This window comes from Mobula hypostoma, chromosome 28, assembly GCF_963921235.1.
Source record: "Mobula hypostoma chromosome 28, sMobHyp1.1, whole genome shotgun sequence".
NCBI classification, from domain to species: Eukaryota; Metazoa; Chordata; class Chondrichthyes; order Myliobatiformes; family Myliobatidae; genus Mobula; species Mobula hypostoma.
In genome coordinates, this window is record NC_086124.1 from 20,559,659 (window position 1) to 20,577,765 (window position 18,107).

An 18,107-nucleotide genomic window follows, 5' to 3' on the forward strand; every position below is an offset into this window, starting at 1 on the left:
AGAGAAGGGGGGGAGAGAAGGGGGGGAGAGAAGGGGGGAGAGAGGGGGGAGAGAAGGGGGAGAGAAGGGGGGAGAGAAGGGGGGAGAGAAGGGGGGAGAGAAGGGGGAGAGAGGGGGGGAGGGGGGAGAGGGGGGGAGGGGGGGAGGGGGGGAGGGGGGAGGGGAGGTGTAAGAGAGATGAGATAAAGGATGTGGGGGGAGGGGGAGAGAGGGGAGGGGGAGAGAGGGGAGGGGGAGAGAGGGGAGGGGGAGGGGGGAGAGGGGGAGGGGGGAGAGGGGGTGACAGTGATAAAGAAGGGGAGAGTTTGTGGGTGAGTGAAAGAGCAAGAGAGGAGAAAGAGAAGGAGAGTTAAAGGAGAGAGCGAGACACAGAGAGAGTTTGAGAAAGACAGAAACCCTGTTAACACCCCTGCCCAGCTATACCCAAGGCTCTCTGACTCTCCCTAAGACAGATGTTGAGGGAGGGTCCATTTTATTGTTAACTATTTCCACACTCCGACCGGCCATAGTCCATTTCCCTTTCCTCAGCCTCTCCCCAACAACCTCCTCTGCTATACCCACACGTGCCACACTGTTGTCAGGAGACCCGGCAGCTTTCCCAGCTTTTGTATGTTGTGCACAGAGCAACTCATTCGTCTCAAACATTTACCCATGCTCTCCTGGGGTCAGACACAGAGTGAAGCTCCCTCCACACCATCCCATCACACACTCCCCAGGTCAGACACAGAGTGAAACTCCCTCCACACTGTCCCATCACACACTCCCGGGGTCAGACACAGAGTGAAGCTCCCTCCACACCATCCCATCACACACTCCCGGGGTCAAACACAGAGTGAAACTCCCTCCACACCGTCCCATCACACACTCCCAGGGTCAGACACAGAGTGAAGCTCCCTCCACACCGTCCCATCACACACTCTAGGGGTCAGACACAGAGTGAAACTCCCTCCACACCGTCCCATCACACACTCCCGGGGTCAGACACAGAGTGAAGCTCCCTCCACACCATCCCATCACACACTCCCGGGGTCAGACACAGAGTGAAACTCCCTCCACACCGTCCCATCACACACTCCCGGGGTCAGACACAGAGTGAAACTCCCTCCACACCGTCCCATCACACACTCCCGGGGTCAGACACAGAGTGAAACTCCCTCCACACCATCCCATCACACACTCCCGGGGTCAGACACAGAGTGAAGCTCCCTCCACACCGTCCCATCACCCACTCTCGGGGTCAGACACAGAGTGAAGCTCACTCCACACCGTCCCATCACACACTCTAGGGGTCAGACACAGAGTGAAGCTCCCTCCACACCGTCCCATCATACACTCCCGGGGTCAGACACAGAGTGAAGTTCCCTCCACACCGTCCCATCACACACTCCCGAGGTCAGACACAGAGTGAAACTCCCTCTGCTCTGTCCCATCACACACTCCCAGCGTCAGACACAGAATGAAACTCCCTTCACACTGTCCCATCACACAATCCTGGGGTCAGACACAGAGTGAAGCTCCCTCCACACCGTCCCATCACACACTCCGCGATACTGAAGAGGAACAAGGCAAACAGTCTCTTACCAGTCCCCCATTCCCTCAGCGCCACCCTCTCTCCCTCCTCAAAATCCGCCTTTACTTGAAGCACCGGGGTATGTAACTGGTGAGCAAACTGCTAAGATACCCTTCCCCCACAGAGAGCTGGAACTGTCAACAAGCAAGGTGGAGCGAGCACACTGCTGATCTTGCTAACGGGCAAAAAGCCACACCTCGCACACCGGGAAGGTTTATTTAATGCCAGGACACCGTCAGCCCGGCCCTCCGAGGCCAGGCCCCTGATCTCGTTTGGGTCTAACAAGGCCTCAGGCTGCAGGGAGTCTCTCTGGATTCAAATGCACTGGAGTCTCCTTCGTGGATGACACAGCCTGTTTTATTTCAGTCCAATGTTGAGTTCTCTCTCTCTCTCTTTCTCTATCTAACATATGGCTCCAATCACTACACGTCATGGCTGAGGCCTGCTTCTTGAATTCCTTCCCGCATCCTCGCTTCCTCTCCCTCCCCCTTCCCCCACAAGTCCCTCAGGCCTTTGAATCCCAAGTCCTCAGACAGACCCTCTCTCCTCCCCCCCCACCTCAATATCCTAACTGGAAGGTTTCTCTCGGCGTGGAGGCCCGTAACTAGTGGTGTTCTCCTGGGCTCAGATCTAGGCCCATTGCTATTTCTCATATGTACTTTATTAGGTACACACCAGCGTCAACACAAATAGCAAATCAGCCAATCACGTGGCAGCAACTCGATGCACAAAAGCACACCAACGTGGTCAAGAGGTTCAGTTGTTCAGACCAAACATCAGAATGGGGGAAGAAATGTTGACTTTGATCGTAGAATTACTGTTGGTGCCAGACAGGGTGGATTGAGTATTTTCTCACACAACAGTCTCTGGAGCAGCCACGTACCGATTAAGCAAGGGGTTTGTGGCCTCCCAGGTGCAAATCCCGTGCTCGACTTTACAGAGAACGGTGCGAAAAGCAAAAAAAAAACAAATCCAGTGAGCAGCAGTTCTGTGGGTGAATATGCCTTGTGAATGAGAGGGGTCAGAGGAGACTGGCCAGACTAGTTCAAGGTGAGAGTAACTCAAATAACCACATGTTACAATAGCAGCGCACAGAAGAGCATCTCTGAATGCACAACTCGTCGAAACTTGAGGTGGATGGGCTACCATGCCGGATTCCACTCCTGAACTTAATAAAGTGGTCACTGTCCAAATATTAATGGCTTGAATGAGAAGGTATAAGGGATGGTTTGTAAGGTCATAAATGACATTAATATATGACAGCGAAAAGGGTTGTCAGAATTTACAGGCCAGTAAATTCAGCTGGGTACATGGGCCAAGGAATGGCAAGCGGAGTTTAATTCAGATACGCACAAGGGGTTGCATTTTGGGAAGGCAAACGAGGGTAAGGCATTCACAACGAGTGGTGGGGAGCGTTGTAGAAGAGAGGGACTCAGGGGTGCAGGCACATGGAAATGGCGTTGCACGTAGACAGGGGCAGGGACGAAAGGGCCTGGGCTTCATCAGTCAGGGCACTGAGTGCAGGAATCGCAGTTGTACAAGGTGCAGTGAGGCCACAGAGAGAGTATGGTGTTCTGTCCTGGTCACTCTGCTATAGGAAAGCTGCCGTTAAGCTGGGTAGAGAGCAGAGGAGGTTTACAAGGAAGTTGCCAGGATTCGAGGGACTGCGTTACGGGGAGAAACTACGCAGGCTGGGCCTTTACTCCGCAGAGCACAGGAGCATCCTGGTGCTGAGGCTGCCCCACCCTCACACCTCAGAGTTGTCGGAGAGCGACAGAGAATAGAAACAGGCCCTTCAGCCCAACTGCTCTATGCTGACAAACATTCCCATCTGGAATAATCCCATTTGCCCACGTTTGGACCGTATCCCTCCAAACCTTTCCTCTCCGTGTACCTGTCCGGGTGTCTTTTGAATTTTGTTGATGTACCTGCCTCGATCACCTCCTCTGGCAGCTCGTTCCGTATGGAGTTGCCCCTCAGGTCCCTGTTAAACCTCTCCCCTTAAACCTGCGCCCCCTCGTTCTTGATTCCCCAGCCCCGGGGAGAAAGACTGTGTACGTATGCCCCTCGTGATTTTATACACCCCTAAGGTCACCCCTCAGTCTCCTGCACTTCAGTGTAAAATCACAACTTCTCCATAACATTGACTAGATAGGCTGAAGGGCCTTTTCCTGTGCTGTACTCTACAACCACAACTACAGCCCTTATGAGTTTACACACATCCATCTGATTTCCCCTCCCCCACCACCATTTCCTATTCCTTAATTTCTAAATGGGGAGAGAATTCAGGAATCAGAGGTGCAAAGGATCTTGGGAGTTCTTGTGCCGGATTCCCTAAACGTTAACCTTCAGGTTGAGTCGGTGGTGAGGAAGGCAAATGCAATGTTAGCATTCATTTCCAGAGGGCCAGAATACAAGAGCAAGGATGCAATGCAGAGGTTTTATAAGGCATGGGTCAGAACACATCTGGAATATTGGGAGCAGTTTTGGGACCCGTATCAAAGGAAAGATGTGCTGGCCCTGGAGGGGCGGGGTGGGGGGGGGGGTTCACGTGAACGGTCCCGGGAAGGAAAGGGTTAATATACAAGGAGCATTTGATGTCTCTGGGCCCGTCCTCACTGGAGTTCAGAAGGCTGAAGGGAAGGACATCTCACTGAAATCTACCGGATATTGAAAGGTCAGGATGGAGCGGTCATGGAGAGGATTTTCCTAGAGTGGGCGAGTCTAGGATCGGCGAGCACAGGTACGTCCATTTAGAACAGAGACAAAGAGAAATTCATTCAGCTAGAGGACAGTGAATCTCTGGAATTTGTTGCCACGGGCAGCTATGGACACTGTTACCTCCAAGCTGTGTGGCCGCAAAGTAACTGAAATGCCCCCATGCACGTAGCCTTTGTTGCCACGCAGCTGGCATTGGACGCAACTAGAAAAAGTTTATGAAACGTGGAAGAATCTGTTTGTGGTACTGTATTTCATTGCACCCTTCAATTAATAAATTAAATACAGTTTTTCAGTTTTCATTCTAAATTTTCACAGTATGCATATACAAAATAGGCCGGACAGTTTTCAGGCCGTGTAAAAATTTCCTGCTCAGTGCAATGGTTGGCCTGCACATCTGTTTAAAAAATAAATGAGGGGGAGCTTTGGCTGTGGAGGCCAAGTCACGGCGCATTTATTGATAGGTTCTTAATTATTGAGGTTACGAAGAGAAAAGGTTGGGAGAATCAGCCACGATTGAATGTGGGAGCAGATTCAATGGGCCTAATGGTATAATTCTGCACCTATGTATTATGATCTCACAGAAAGCCTGGATAACCAGGCCTCTCAGGGCCATGACTCCACAACGGCCTGGAAAAGGCAGCCCTTACTAAGGCCATATACAAATCTAGGTTGGATTCCGCAAAAGCCTGCGCGAACAGGCCCTGACGAAGATCAGTAGGCTGGGAGCAGGGAATAAAGGTTGTCAAAGGATACAGATCAGTTTCAGATGCGGGCAGAGAAATGGTAGATGGAGTTCTGTCTGGGCTTAAACGCAATTGACTTCTTATTTATTGAGATATAGCACAGAGTAGGCCATTCCATCCACACCGCCCAGCAATCCCCGATTTAATTCTAGCCTAATCACGGGACAATTTACAATGATCAACTAACCTACCAACCGGTAGGTCTTTGGACTGTGGGAGGAAACCAGAGCACCCGGAGGAAACCCACGCGGTCACAGGGGAGAACATACAAGCCCCTCACAGGCAGTAGCGGGAATTGAACCCGGGTCGCCGGTACTGTGAAGCGTCGTGCTGACCACTACTCTACCCTGGCCCCCTGACAGCAGGACCCTCGACAGCGCTGATGTACAGAGGGATCTTGGGGCCCAAGTCCCCAGCCGTCTGAAAGTGGATTGGCTGGTAAAGGCGGCCTGCAGAACACTTGCCATTACTAGTCAAGACACTTGAGCTCAAGAGTCAGAAGGTTACGTTACAAAAGCCCCAGGTAGGCCGCATCCGGCGTGTTGCCTTCCATTTCTGGTTGCCCCTCCGTTACACAAAGGGCGTGGAGGCTTTGCAGAAAGGGTTCACCAGGCGGCTGCCTGGATCAGAGAGTCTGATCGACGAGGAGAGCTGGACAAACACGAGTGACGGAGGCTGAGGGGAGACCTGAGTGAGGTTGATAAGATTAGGAGAGGCACTGGTAGTGTAGAGAGCCGGTAATCTTTTACCCCGTGGTCAAAATATCTACGTTTGGAAGGCATGCATTGGAGATGAGAGGGGTTAAATTCAAAGGAGATGCGTGGGCCAAGTTCTTTTTAAACACGGGGGGGGGTGCCTGAAATGTGCCTCCAGGGGTGGAGGCAGATACGAGGGAGCTGCTCAAGATGATGTTAAATCAGCACAAAATGGAGGAACGTGGATTAGTTTTGTTTGGCACTTAATTCCTGATTAATTAGTTCAGCACAACATTGTGGGCAGAAGGGCCGAGCAGAACTAGGCCTCGGCTTCCACAGAAGCCTGAATATCCCAGGAGCCGGCCAACTCTGACACCATAAAAAGAGGCCTGCAGTGAGGGAGTCGGGGGGTGGGTTCGTGTGCAGCCTTTTATAGACAGTTTCGCGATGGGGAAGTTTATTAGCCAGCGACTACACAAGGAACTAGGGCTGCTCGCTGCTCTGCGAGAGGAAGAACAGCATTAAACCTCCTGGTAAATGATTCCACATGGAGACGCAGGGCAGCGCGCGAGGCTGCTGGTGGAAGTTAACTGTTTGTTGGTGACTGGGGGGGCGCGGGGGGAGGAGAGAGGGCAGGCCGGGGCACAGTTGCCCCTACTTGACAGGTATCCCAGGGGCTCAACGTGCCAGGCTCACCGAAGGCTGGGACGCTCCTGAAGCCTCCATTAAAGACCCCCCCCGGCTAAGAATTATGTGCTGTCCAAAATCCTCCACCCTCCTTGTCCCGCCACTAACATCTCTCCAGTCCTCACCTTCGGGGCGGCGTGGCGGCTGGTGTAACCGTACCGTAGTGGTTAGCGTAACAGTGGCCCACACTCCGTTCCCGCCACTCTCTCCAAGATTGTCTGTTCTCCCCGTGGCCTCATGGGTTTCCACCGGGTGCTCCGGTCTCCCCCCGACGTTCCAAAGACGCGAGAGTTAGCAGGCTGATTGGCCGCATGGGTAAAATTCAGCGGCACACTTTCACTGGGCCCACTGCCCTGCCGTACCTCCAAACTAAATTAAACTGAGCCCTGCTAATCTGGTGTTAGCCCGCCACCCACCTCTCACATCCGTCTGCCTCCGCCATAAAGACCCCACGTCAACCGGCCACGTCAAGGGAGGGAGTTCCAATCACTTCCCAGGAAGGGTCCCTCATGAACTCGTCATATCTGCCCGCGTTTGGCCCAAGTCCCTCAAAAACAGAGGGCTAGGTAACTTCTAAAGTAAGTAGACGTTGGGCGTAGCACAGTAGGCCGAGGGCCTGTATTGTTCCGTTTCTAAAACCTGACTTACCCACGTACCTAGCCAAGCCACAAGACACGGGAGCTGAATTAGGCCATTCAGCCCACCGAACCCACTCCAGCATTCCGATCGTGGCCGGTTTATTTCATTACAACCACAAGGGACACGGATAGGGTGAATGAAATTTCCCCCCGGGTGGGGAATGAAGAACCAGAGGGCACAGGTTTAAGGTGAGAGGGGACAGATTTAATAGGGACCTGAGGGGAAGTTTTTCACCCAGAGTGCAGTTTGTTTTTGGAACGAGCCACCAGAGGAGGTGGCTGAGGCAGGGACGTGAACAACATTTTAAAGACTCTCGGACAGGTACGTGGAGAGGGAAGGTTTAGAGCAGGGGTTCCCAGCCTGGGGTCCATGGTATAAAAGAAACATTGGGAACCCTTGGTTCAGAGGGATGCGGGCAAATTGATCTTGGATGGGAATCTTGGTCAGCATAGATGAGATGGGCCGAAGGGTCTGTTTTCATAGCACGTAACAAGGCCTTCCACAGTGTGCCATGTGTTAGGCTGGTCGGCAAGTCCAGATCTCAGGTATCTAGGGTGGGCTAGCCAATTGGATGCAAACCCCCTTTATTCCCCCCACCATACAGTCTTCCTTTCTTTTTCGATGATTAAGGAGCAGAACTAGGTTGTTCAGTCCGTCGGGCAAACTCCGCCATTCCATCATGCCTGATTTATTCTCCCTCTGCACCCCATTCTCCTGGCCTCTGACTAATCAATCTCTGCTTTAAATGTACCCAATGACTTGGCCTCCGCTGCCGTCTGTGGCAGTGAATTCCACAGATTCATCGCCCTCCAGCTAAAGAAATTCTCCCGCGTCTGCTCTAAAGGGACGTCTTTCCATTCCGAGGCTGTGTCCCCTGATCCTGCAGACCCCCACTATTGGGAACATCCTCTCCGCGTCCACTCTACCTTGGCCTTTCTGTATTTAATAGATTTCAACGAGATTCACCCTCACCGCACCCCCGCCATTCTGATTAACCCAGAGCCATCAACTGTTCCTCATACATTAACCCTTTCATTCCTGGAATCCTTCTCGTGAGCTTCCTTTGGACCCTTGCCAATGCCAGCAATCCTTTCCTAGATAAAGGGGCCCAAAAGTACTTCCAGTGCGGTCTGACCAATGTCCTAACAAAGCCTCAGCGTCTCATCCTTGCTTTTACACTCTAGTCCTCTCGAAACGAACGACTGCGTTGCATGTGCCTTCCTCACTACTGACTCAACCCACAAGTGAACCTCTTCCACCCCAAGGACTCTCGGACCCGGCCCCCTCTCCCACTGTACGGACCCCGACGGAGACAAGGTTTGCCAGTCCACAAACCACCACCCCAGGAGGTCACCCTCCCGTTCCTGATCTGGAACCAGTAAATCACCTCCCAGGGCATTATCGCCCTGGGCGACACACGCAAGATGCTGGAGGAACTCAGCACCTACGGGAATGGATAAACAGTCAACAATTTGGGCCGAGACCCTTCAGCAGGATGGGAAAGGAAGGGGGGGGGTGCGGGGAAGCCATCATTATCGTCCTTCCGCCAACAGCATTTCAGCTGTGGTCCCTCCAGCGCGGATGAAGGGGAAATGCTTCAATGGAACCGATGTCTACGTGCTGAAATAGAGGGCAGAGAAATGCCCTTCGGCCCAACTCGTCCCTGCTGACCAAGGGTCCTTTCTGGGCTCATCATATCTATCTGCCCTTGACCCATAAATCTTTCCTCTCTCTATGTGCCCGTCCAAGAGTCTCTAATATGTTGTTCACCTATCTGCCTCAACCACTCCCTCATTCCATAAACTGACCACCCTCCGGGTGACCCTCAGGTCTCCTTTAAATCTCTCCCCTCTCACCTGTACCCTCTAGTTTTAGACTCCCCTCCCCCTGGGGGAAAAGACTGCGACCATCCACCTTATCTGCGCCCCTGGTGGTTTTATAAACCTCTATAAGGTCACCCCTCAGCCTCGTCCACTCCAGGGAGGACAGTCCCAGTCTGTCCAGCCTCTCAATCCCTCCAGTCCCGGGAACATCTACTCTGCCCCCTCTTTTGCCAGAATGGGGCCATCCTCAGGGTGGACGAGCAACACCTTATATAGATGGCAGGAACATCACTTTCTCCCTCTGGTTAAAAGAAAAATAAATTCTCTCTCTCTCCCCACTTCTTCTACACTCTGGCCTCTTACCCCTCCTCACCCTGGAGCCCCTCTTCCTTCCTTTTCTCCTCTGGTCCACTCTCCTCTCCCATCAGATTCCTTCCTCTCCAGCCCTTTGCCTTTCCCACCCACCTGGCTTCACCTCTCACCTTCCAGCTCTCCTCCTAAACCCCCCCCACCACCTTTTTATTCTCCTTTCCTTTCCTGTCCTGTAGATGATTCTTGGCCCAAAACATTCCTCTCCATAGGTGCTGATTGACTTGTTGAGTTCCTCCGGCATTTTGTGTGTTACTTAATGACGGTCCTCCTATAGCTAGGCAACCAGAACTGCACACAATACTCCGAATGCAGCCTCACTGGTGTAACAGGACGTCCCAACTCCTGTACTCAGTGCTTTGACCGATGAAGGCCAGCGTGCCAGACGTCTTCTGTCTGGCTGTGACGCCACTTTCAGGGAACCAGGTACCTGTACCCCTGGGTCCCTCTGTTCTACAGTAGTCCCAGGTTCCAGCTGCTAACTGTGTAAGTCCTGCCCTTTACTTCTCAAAGTACCACACTTTATATGCACTCAGTGACCACTTCATTAGGTACACCTACTCATTAATGCAAATATCCAATCAACCGGTAGCAACTCAGCGCATTAAAGCATGCCGACATGGGCAAGAGGTTCAGACCAAGCATGGGGAAGAAATGTTGTCTCAAGTCCCTTTGACCGTGGAATGATTGCTGGTGCCAGATAGGGTGGTTTGAGTATCTCGGGCCGTGCTGGGATTTTCACGCACAACAGTCTCCAGAGTTTACGGAGAGTGGTACCAAAAAAGCAAAGAACATCCGGCGAGTGGCAGTTCAGTGGACAAAAAGCACCCGGTTAATGAGAGAGGTCAGAGGAGAATGGCCAGACTGCTTCAACCTGACAGGAAGGTGACGGTAACTGAAGCAACCACACGTTACAACAGCGGTGCACGGAAGAGCGTCTCTGAATGCACAAAACATCGAACGTCGGAGCGGATGGACTACAGCAGAAGACGACAAACATACACTCAGTGGTCACTTTAATAGCTACAGAAGGTACCAAGTAAATTAAACCAACAACAGATATGAAAGGGCTATTCAGTCAGGAGTTTCATATCTTTGAGAAAGTACTCGAATTAAGCTTTGACGACCAGATTTTTTTTTAAATTGGAAAATTGTTCACTCAATATGGTCGCTTTCACTAATACACACTTCCTATGTAAACGTCACGGTGCAATTGCAACCTCCCTCCACAAGGGTGTAATGACGTGACATGTTTACATAGCAATTCCTCATTCACTGAACTCCAAGCAATTCCTCATTCACTGAACTCCACACCACAAGCCTAGATTTATAAATTCCAGCTATTTGTGTACTTTACTGATGAGGGAAATGATTAATTCAGAAATAGACCTGAGCTACGATGAGCGTTCTGAAAAGAAGCCCCAACGGGGCGCCAGCTGGGACTGAGCCTCAGCGGAACACCGTCATGCAACGCCATCGTAATGACTGGAAGTCAGATTGTCTGATCTCGAGCCAGGAGTACTGTGGGAGAGATGCACGGGCAAAAGGCAGTGTGGGGGTGGGGGGGGGGAATAAAGAGATGGTGGGGGGAAGGGGAGAGAAATGGGGGAGGGGGAAGGGGGAAGGGGAGAGAGACAGCGGGAGGGAGAAGGCAGGAGAAATAAGGCCTCTAATCGCGAGGAATCAAAATGTAACGGGGCCGCTTCTAAATTCTGGCTGCACTACACATGTCGAGCAGTGTATCCACCACCCTCCTCACACTCCCACATTCCCATGTGCGGACTTAACCCCTGGTGTGCTGAATTGTTACAGGAAGCAAGAACTGGGGGGGGGGTGGTGGGGGAGATCGGGGGAAGGGAGATCTTCCAGCCTCAACACACGTACCATCACATTGCACACCCCTCCCACCACAGACACCTCTGTCTCTCACTCTTCCCCTTGTCTCCCTGACATCCCACATATGTGAATTCTACACTTTTCTCCTACCCTCACTCTATTTTCTCTCTCTCCCTCACACTCCTCCTTCTCTACATTTTATCTTTCACCTCTCACGACCCTTCTCACTATACATCTTCATTTCTCTGTCTCCCTTTCCGTCTGTCCCTTGCCCTGCGTCACTGCATCGGTGACCAGTGGCGTGCTGGGACCTCTTCTCTTCGTGATTTTTATAAATGACCTGGATGAGGAAGTGGAGGGATGGGTTAGTAAATTTGCTGATGACACAAAGGTTGGAGGTGTTGTGGATAGTGAGGAGGGCTGTCAGAGGTTACAGCAGGACATCGATAGGACGCAAAACTGGGCTGAGAAGTGGCAGATGGAGTTCAATCCAGATAAGTGTGAGTTGGTTCATTTTGGTAGGTCAAATATGATGGCAGAATATGGTATTAATGGTAAGTCTCTTGGCAGTGTGGAGGATCGGAGGGATCTTGGGATTGGAGTCCATAGGACACTCAAAGTTGCTACGCAGGTTGACTGTGTGGTTAAGGCGGAATACGGTGCATTGGCCTTCATCAATCGTGGGACTGAGTTTAAGAGCCGAGAGGTAATGTTGCAGCTATATAGGACCCTGGTCAGACCCCACTTGGAGTACTGTGTTCAGTTCTGGTCACCTCACTGCAGGAAGGATGTGGAAACCATAGAAAGGGTGCAGAGGAGTTTTACAAGGATGTTGCCTGGATTGGAGAGCACGCCTTATGAGAATAGGTTGAGTGAACTTGGCCTTTTCTCCTTGGAGCGACGGAGGATGAGAGGTGTTTAGGATGAGGAGAGGCATTGATTGTGTGGATAGTCAGAGGCTTTTTCCCAGGGCTGAAATGGCTAGCATGAGAGGGCACAGTTTTAAGGTCCTTGGAAGTAGGTACAGAGGAGATGTCAGGGGCAAGTATTTTTATGCAGAGAGTGGTGAGTGCGTGGAATAGGCTGCCGGCGATGGTGGTGGAAGCGGATACGATAGGGTCTTTTAAGAGACTCCTGGATAGGTACACGGAGCTTAGAAAAATAGAGGGCTATGGGTAAGCCTAGGTAATTTCCAAAGTAAGTACATGCTCGGTAGAGTATCGAAGGCCAAAGTGCCTGTATTGAGCTGTAGGTTTCTATGGTTCTGTTTCTGTCTCTCACCCTCATCTCTCCCCAACACTTGTCTCTCACCACCTATCTGTCCCTCTGCCTCCCCCTGTCACTCCACCACTCTCTCCTCTGACCTGCATCTCCCTCACTCCCTCTATCCCTACCTCCCTCTCCTGCTTACCCTGCAGTTCTCTCCCTCTCCCTGCCTCTCTCCCAGCCCACCCCCATCTGCCTGTTTCTCTCTCTCCTTGCCTTTCTCTCCCTCTCTCCCCCAGCCCATCTCTCCTTCCACCTGTCCTCTGTCCCCCCACCTGTCTCTCCCTCTCTGCGTGTGTCTCCCTCTCCCTGCCTTCCTCTTCCACTCTCTGTCCCAGCCTGTCTCTCTTCCTTACCTATCTCTCTCCCCCCACACCCATCTCTCTCCCTCTCTAACTGCCTTTCTCTCCCACTCTCTCCCCAGCCCACTGCTCTCTCACTCTCTCCCAATGATGATCTGCCTCCCTCCCTCCTCCTACCTCTCCATCCACCTCTCCCTCCGTCAACCTGTGTGTCTCCCTCTTCCCATCTCTACCCTCTCCACCCGTCTCTCTCCCACCTGCACCCCACATCTTCCTCTCCCTCTCACCCACTCCCTCTCTATCTCTGTCTCCCCTCTCCACCTCCAACTCCCCCGCATATTTTTTCTCCGTACCCATCTCTCTCCCTCCCTAACCATCTCTCCTTACTACCCAACTCTCTCTCCCCACCCTCCCTCTTGACTCGCCCAGCCCCTCTCCCCATCTAACTCCATCTTCCTCTCCCTAGCTATCTCCCCACCTCTCTGACTGCCTTTCTCTCCCACTCTCTCCCAAACCGTCACCCTCTCCCCTTCCTGTCCCTCTCCCTGTCACTCTCCCACTCTTTCTACCGGCCTCCCTCTCCCTGGCCCGAACTCAAAACCCTCTCCCCTCTTCCTCCCTCACCACCAGTGTCTCTCCCTCACCCTATCCCTACCTGACCCCCCTCCCCCACCGTGTGTGTGTATGTGTGTGTGTGTGTGTGTGTGTGTGTCTTTCTCTCTACACCCCTCTTTCTACTTGTCTCTCCCTCAACTGCATCGCTCCCAGCCCAGCTCTCTCCCCTACCAATCTCCCTGCATCTCTCTCCCCCACCACTCTCCCTGCATCTCTCTCCCCCTCTCTCCATCTCTCCATGACTTTCTCTCCCCCTCTCCACCCGTTTCTCTCTCCCACTCTCCGTATCTGAATCTCCCAGCCTGTCTCTCTCTCCCCCACTTAACTCCCTATCCGTTTTCGTCTTCCTCTCCCCAGCCATCTCCCTCACTCCCTCACCCCACCTGATTCTTCCTCCCACCTGTCACTCTCTCCACCCCACCTGTCACTTTCTCTCTCTGTCCATACCTGTCTCTCTCTCCCTCCCCAACTGCCTTTCTCTCCCACTCCCTCCCAGCCTGTTGCTCTCTCCACTACCCGTCTCTCTCCCCACCTCCGTCTCCCTCTAGCTCCCTGCCTCCCTTTCCCACCATCTCCCTCACCCCTACCCCTCTCTACCTCGTGTCCCCCTGTCACAACCCCTCCATCTCCCCCTCGCTCCCCTTCCTATCCCTACTTGTGTGTGTGTGTGTGTGTGTGTGTGTGTGTGTGTGTGTGTGCGCGCCTCTCTCCCTCCTTGTCCCCCACTCCTCTCCCTATCTCCTACTCCCCACCTGTCTGTCACTCTACCCCACTTCCCTCTCTTCCCCCTACCGTCTCTCTCCCCCACCTACTTGTGTCTTTTCTTCCCCTACCTGTCTCTCTACCCATCTCTCCCCCTCCACCCATCCCTCCCCCTCCACCTGTCACTCTCTCTGCCTCCCTTTCCATCCCACTCTCTCCCCCAGCCTGTCTCTCTACCCCCCTCTTCCCATCTCCACTCCCTACCTGACCCTCATTCCTCACCCCATATTCTATCCCCTACCCCTCTCTCTACCCCCATCACTCTCCTTACCTGTCTCCCTCCCCTCACCCCTCCCTCTCCCTCCCTGTATCCATGTCTCCTTATGTTTCTCTCCCTCCACCCATCTCCCCCTCTCTCCCTCGCCCCAAACCCTTCTCATCCACTCGCCTCTCTTACCTCTACCAGTCAGTGTCAGTCTCTCTCCCTCCCTCCTCTCCCCACCTGTCTATCTCCCTCCCTGTCCCCTCTCCCTCTCACAACCTGTCTCCCTTTCCCTGCCTGTTCCCCTCTCCCTCCACTTACCCGTTTCCCTGTCTTCCTCTCCCTGTCCCTCCCTCCCTCCCTCGATCTCCCCACCCACCTGTCTCTAAATCTCTCACTCTACCCTTCTTGCTCACTAAATGTCTTTCCCCCAACACCTATATATATGAAAAAGTTTGTGAACCTTTTACAATTACCTGGTTTTCTACATTAATTACTCAAAATAAGGCTTACACGCAGGGGTGGGGGGGGGGAGCTTTGGGGTTCTCGCATCTTTGGGGAACTTCTTTGTTTTCGTAGATGTTTAGTAAAGAAAAAACATTTCAGGATGTATATTCTATATATTTCTCTGACATTAAATTAAACTTTTGATCATCTAAGTCACAATAATGGACAAACACAGTCTGCCTAAACTAATAACACACAAACAATTGTGATTTTCATGTCTTTATTGAACACGTTGCTTAATCATTCACAGTCAAGGCTGGAAAAAGTATGTAGAACCTCCTTTAGCAGCAATAACCTTCACCAAACCTTTCCTGTAGCTGCTGATCAGACTCGCACAACATCAAGGAGGAATTTTAGACCATTCCTCCATACAAAGCTGTTTCAGTTCATCATTATTTCTGGGAAACCTTCCATGAACAGCCCTCTTCAGGTCATGCCACAGCATCTCAATTGGGTTCAGGTCTGGACTCTGACTTGGCCATTCCAAAACCATTCTGTTGTTGATTTACTCTTGTGTTTTGGATCATTGTCTTGTTGCATCATCCAACTTCTACTAAGCTGCAGGTGATGGACTGCTACCCTGACATTCTCCTGTAAAACATCTTGATAACATTTTGAAATCATTGTTCCCTCAATGATTGCAAGCTGTCCAGGCCCTGAGGCAGTAAAGCAGCCCTAAACCACGATGCTCCTTCCCAAATGCTTCACAGTTGGGATGAGGTTTTGGTGTTGGTCTGCAGTGCCCTTTCTCCTCCACACATAGCAATGGGCATTTCTGCAAAGTTCAACTTTTGTCTCATCCGTCCACAAAACATTGTCCCAGAGCATAGTGGAACATCCAGGTGGTCTTCTGCAAACTTGAGATGTGCGGCAATGTTTTTTTTAGGAGAGTAGTAGCTTCCTCTATGGTGTCCTTCAATGAACACCATTCTTGTTCGGTGTTTTTCTTATAGTGGACACATGAACAGAGACTTCAGCAAGTCCTAGAGATTTCTGCATGTCCTTTGCTGTAACCCTTGGGTTCTTTTTCACCTCTCTTTCAGCATTGCATGTTGTGTTCTTGGTGTGATCTTTGCAGGACGCCAACTCCGAGGGAGAGTAGCAACAGTACTGAATTTCCTCCATTTGTACACAATTTCTCTTACTGTGGACTGATGAACACTCAGATCTTCAGAAATGCTTCTGTAGTCTTTTCCAGCTTCATGCATCTCTACAATCCTTCTTCTAAGGTCCTCTGACAGCTGTTTTGATTGATGCACGGTGCACATAAACAGATCTTTCTTGAGAAGAGCAGGCTCTGTTAGTAACCTGACTTTGTGTGTCCATTTTTATAGGGCAGGGCACCTCCACTTCCCACACCTCCAATCTCATCTCATTGTTTGGAAAACCTGACTCCAAATACCTTTTGTAGAAGGCATTGCCCCAGAGGTTCACATACTTTTTTGGAACTTAAACTGTGATTGTTTAAATGCTGCACTCAGTATTGACAAGAAGTACAATTGTTTGTGTATTATTCCCTCTCTCTACACCTCCCTCTTTCTCTCCACACCCTTCTCTGATCTCTAAACCTTTCTCCCTTTGTTCACCTCTTTCTCCCTCCCTCTTTAGACCTGTCTCTCTGCACCTCTCTTTCTCCCCCTCTCTCTGCTTCTCTGCACCTCTTTTCTGTAAAACCCTCACCACATCTCTTTCTACTCTCTACTCTCTCCACACCTCACCCTCTCCAAACCTCTCTCTTTCTCGATTTGTCTCCCTCAACCTCTCTTTCTATACCTTCTTTCTCATTTTCTCTCCAAACCTGTCTCTCCAGACCACTCTCTCTCTCTCTAAACCACTGTCTCTGCACCGCTCTTCTCTCCCTCTGCACACCCCTCTCCTCTCTATACACATCTCCCCCGTTCATCTCTCCCTCCAATACCTCTTCCTGTCCACATCCTCCCCACACCCTCCCCCTACACACCTCCCTCCCCTTCCCTCTCCACATCCTCCTCCTCTACACCTCCCTATCTCTACTCACCTCCCACCACACTGCCCTCCTCCCTCCCTCTCTGTGCAACCCCAACTCTCTCCACGCCACCTCTCTCCCTGCACCCCCCTCTCTCCCCCGCTCCTCCCTCTCTCCCCCTGCACCCCCCTCTCCCCGCACCCCCCCCTCTCTCCCCCTGCACCCCCTCTCTCTCCCCCTGCACCCCCTCTCCCCCCTGCACCCCCTCTCTCTCCCCCTGCACCCCCCTCTCCCCCCTGCACCCCCTCTCTCTCCCCCTGCACCCCCCTGTCTCTCTGCACCCCCTCTCTCTCCCCCCCATCCCTGTACCTCTCTCCCTTTCTCCCCCCTCCCTCCCTCCCCCTGTACCTCTCTCTCTCTCTAACGCTTTGTTTCTCTTCTTGCTCTCGCGGCTTCATTTTCTTTCTCTCCCCTCCCACCCAAAACCTCTTTGTCCTCTTCCCTCCCCTTCCCCCAACCGCCCACTCCCTCCATCTCACCGGCCGGCAACTCACCGGGCCGTCCCGGTTCGCCGGGACGCGTTGGTTGCGGCGCCCGTCCGTGGAACGAGAAGCGCATCGCCCGGGGCGGCGGTGGGGGCGGCGGCGGCGTTGACGGAGGCTCCCGCGGGCTGTTCGCTCCGTCCGGCCGCCGAGGGGCTTGGCTGAGCGGGACGCAGTTGGGACGGTTCCCTCTCATCTCCTCTTCCCGAAGCCATCGACCATCCAAGCAGCCACCATTCCCGACTACACTCCCTCCCTCCCCCTTTCTCTCCTTCTCCCCCTATTCTTCAAACGTTTTCTATATATAAATTTATTTTATACACAATGCATTTCCAAGCCTCCCTTTGCTTCTCGCCCGCCTTCCTGACGTCAGGCACGATTGGCAGATCCACTTCCAAAACTTTTCTCCCCCCAGCTGAACAAGGACTTGGGATCGGTCCCACAGTCCTTGTCTTAAAGGAACCCCGCACGCCGCACGGGGCGCCGAGCCCCGGTGTGGCAAGTGCCCGTCTCTGCGTTTTAAATGCCGCCTGTCTCGTCCTGACGTTGCCAGGGCTGGAGGGTTTGAGTTATCGGAGTTAATATCACCCGCAAATGTCGTGAGATTGTGTTGGGTTTTGCAATACAATGCAACCCCTCATAATAGGGAAAAGACGTGAATTACAGTAAAAATAGTTAAATTAAATTAGTAAGGCAAAAAGGGAAACAAAAGTAGGGAGGTAGTGTTCACGGGTTGAATGTCCATTCAGAAATCCGATGGCAGAGGGGAAGAAGCTGTTCCTGAATCGTTGAGTGTGTGTCTTCAGGCTCCTGTACCTCCTCCCTGATGGTAGCAATGAGAAGGGGGCATGTCCTGGGTGATGGGGGCCCTTAATGATGATCA

The 18,107-nt window shown here is 52.3% G+C and overlaps 1 protein-coding gene across 3 annotated transcripts in view; it reads right to left on the reverse strand.

The window, feature by feature from the left end:
* The window catches only part of fgd1 (FYVE, RhoGEF and PH domain containing 1), a 63,279-nt gene extending 45,704 nt beyond the window's left edge, over positions 1-17,575 (reverse strand). For 2 of the 3 annotated variants that reach the window (XM_063034685.1, XM_063034684.1), the window contains exon 1: positions 17,237-17,575. In XM_063034685.1, coding sequence (XP_062890755.1) covers positions 17,237-17,420 — 184 coding nt within the window. In that variant the 5' untranslated portion in view covers positions 17,421-17,575. Of the gene's footprint in view, positions 1-1,581; positions 1,638-17,236 lie in introns of those variants that run through there. The other variant, XM_063034688.1, reaches the window with a different exon arrangement.
* Between the last annotated feature and the right edge of the window lie 532 nt (positions 17,576-18,107).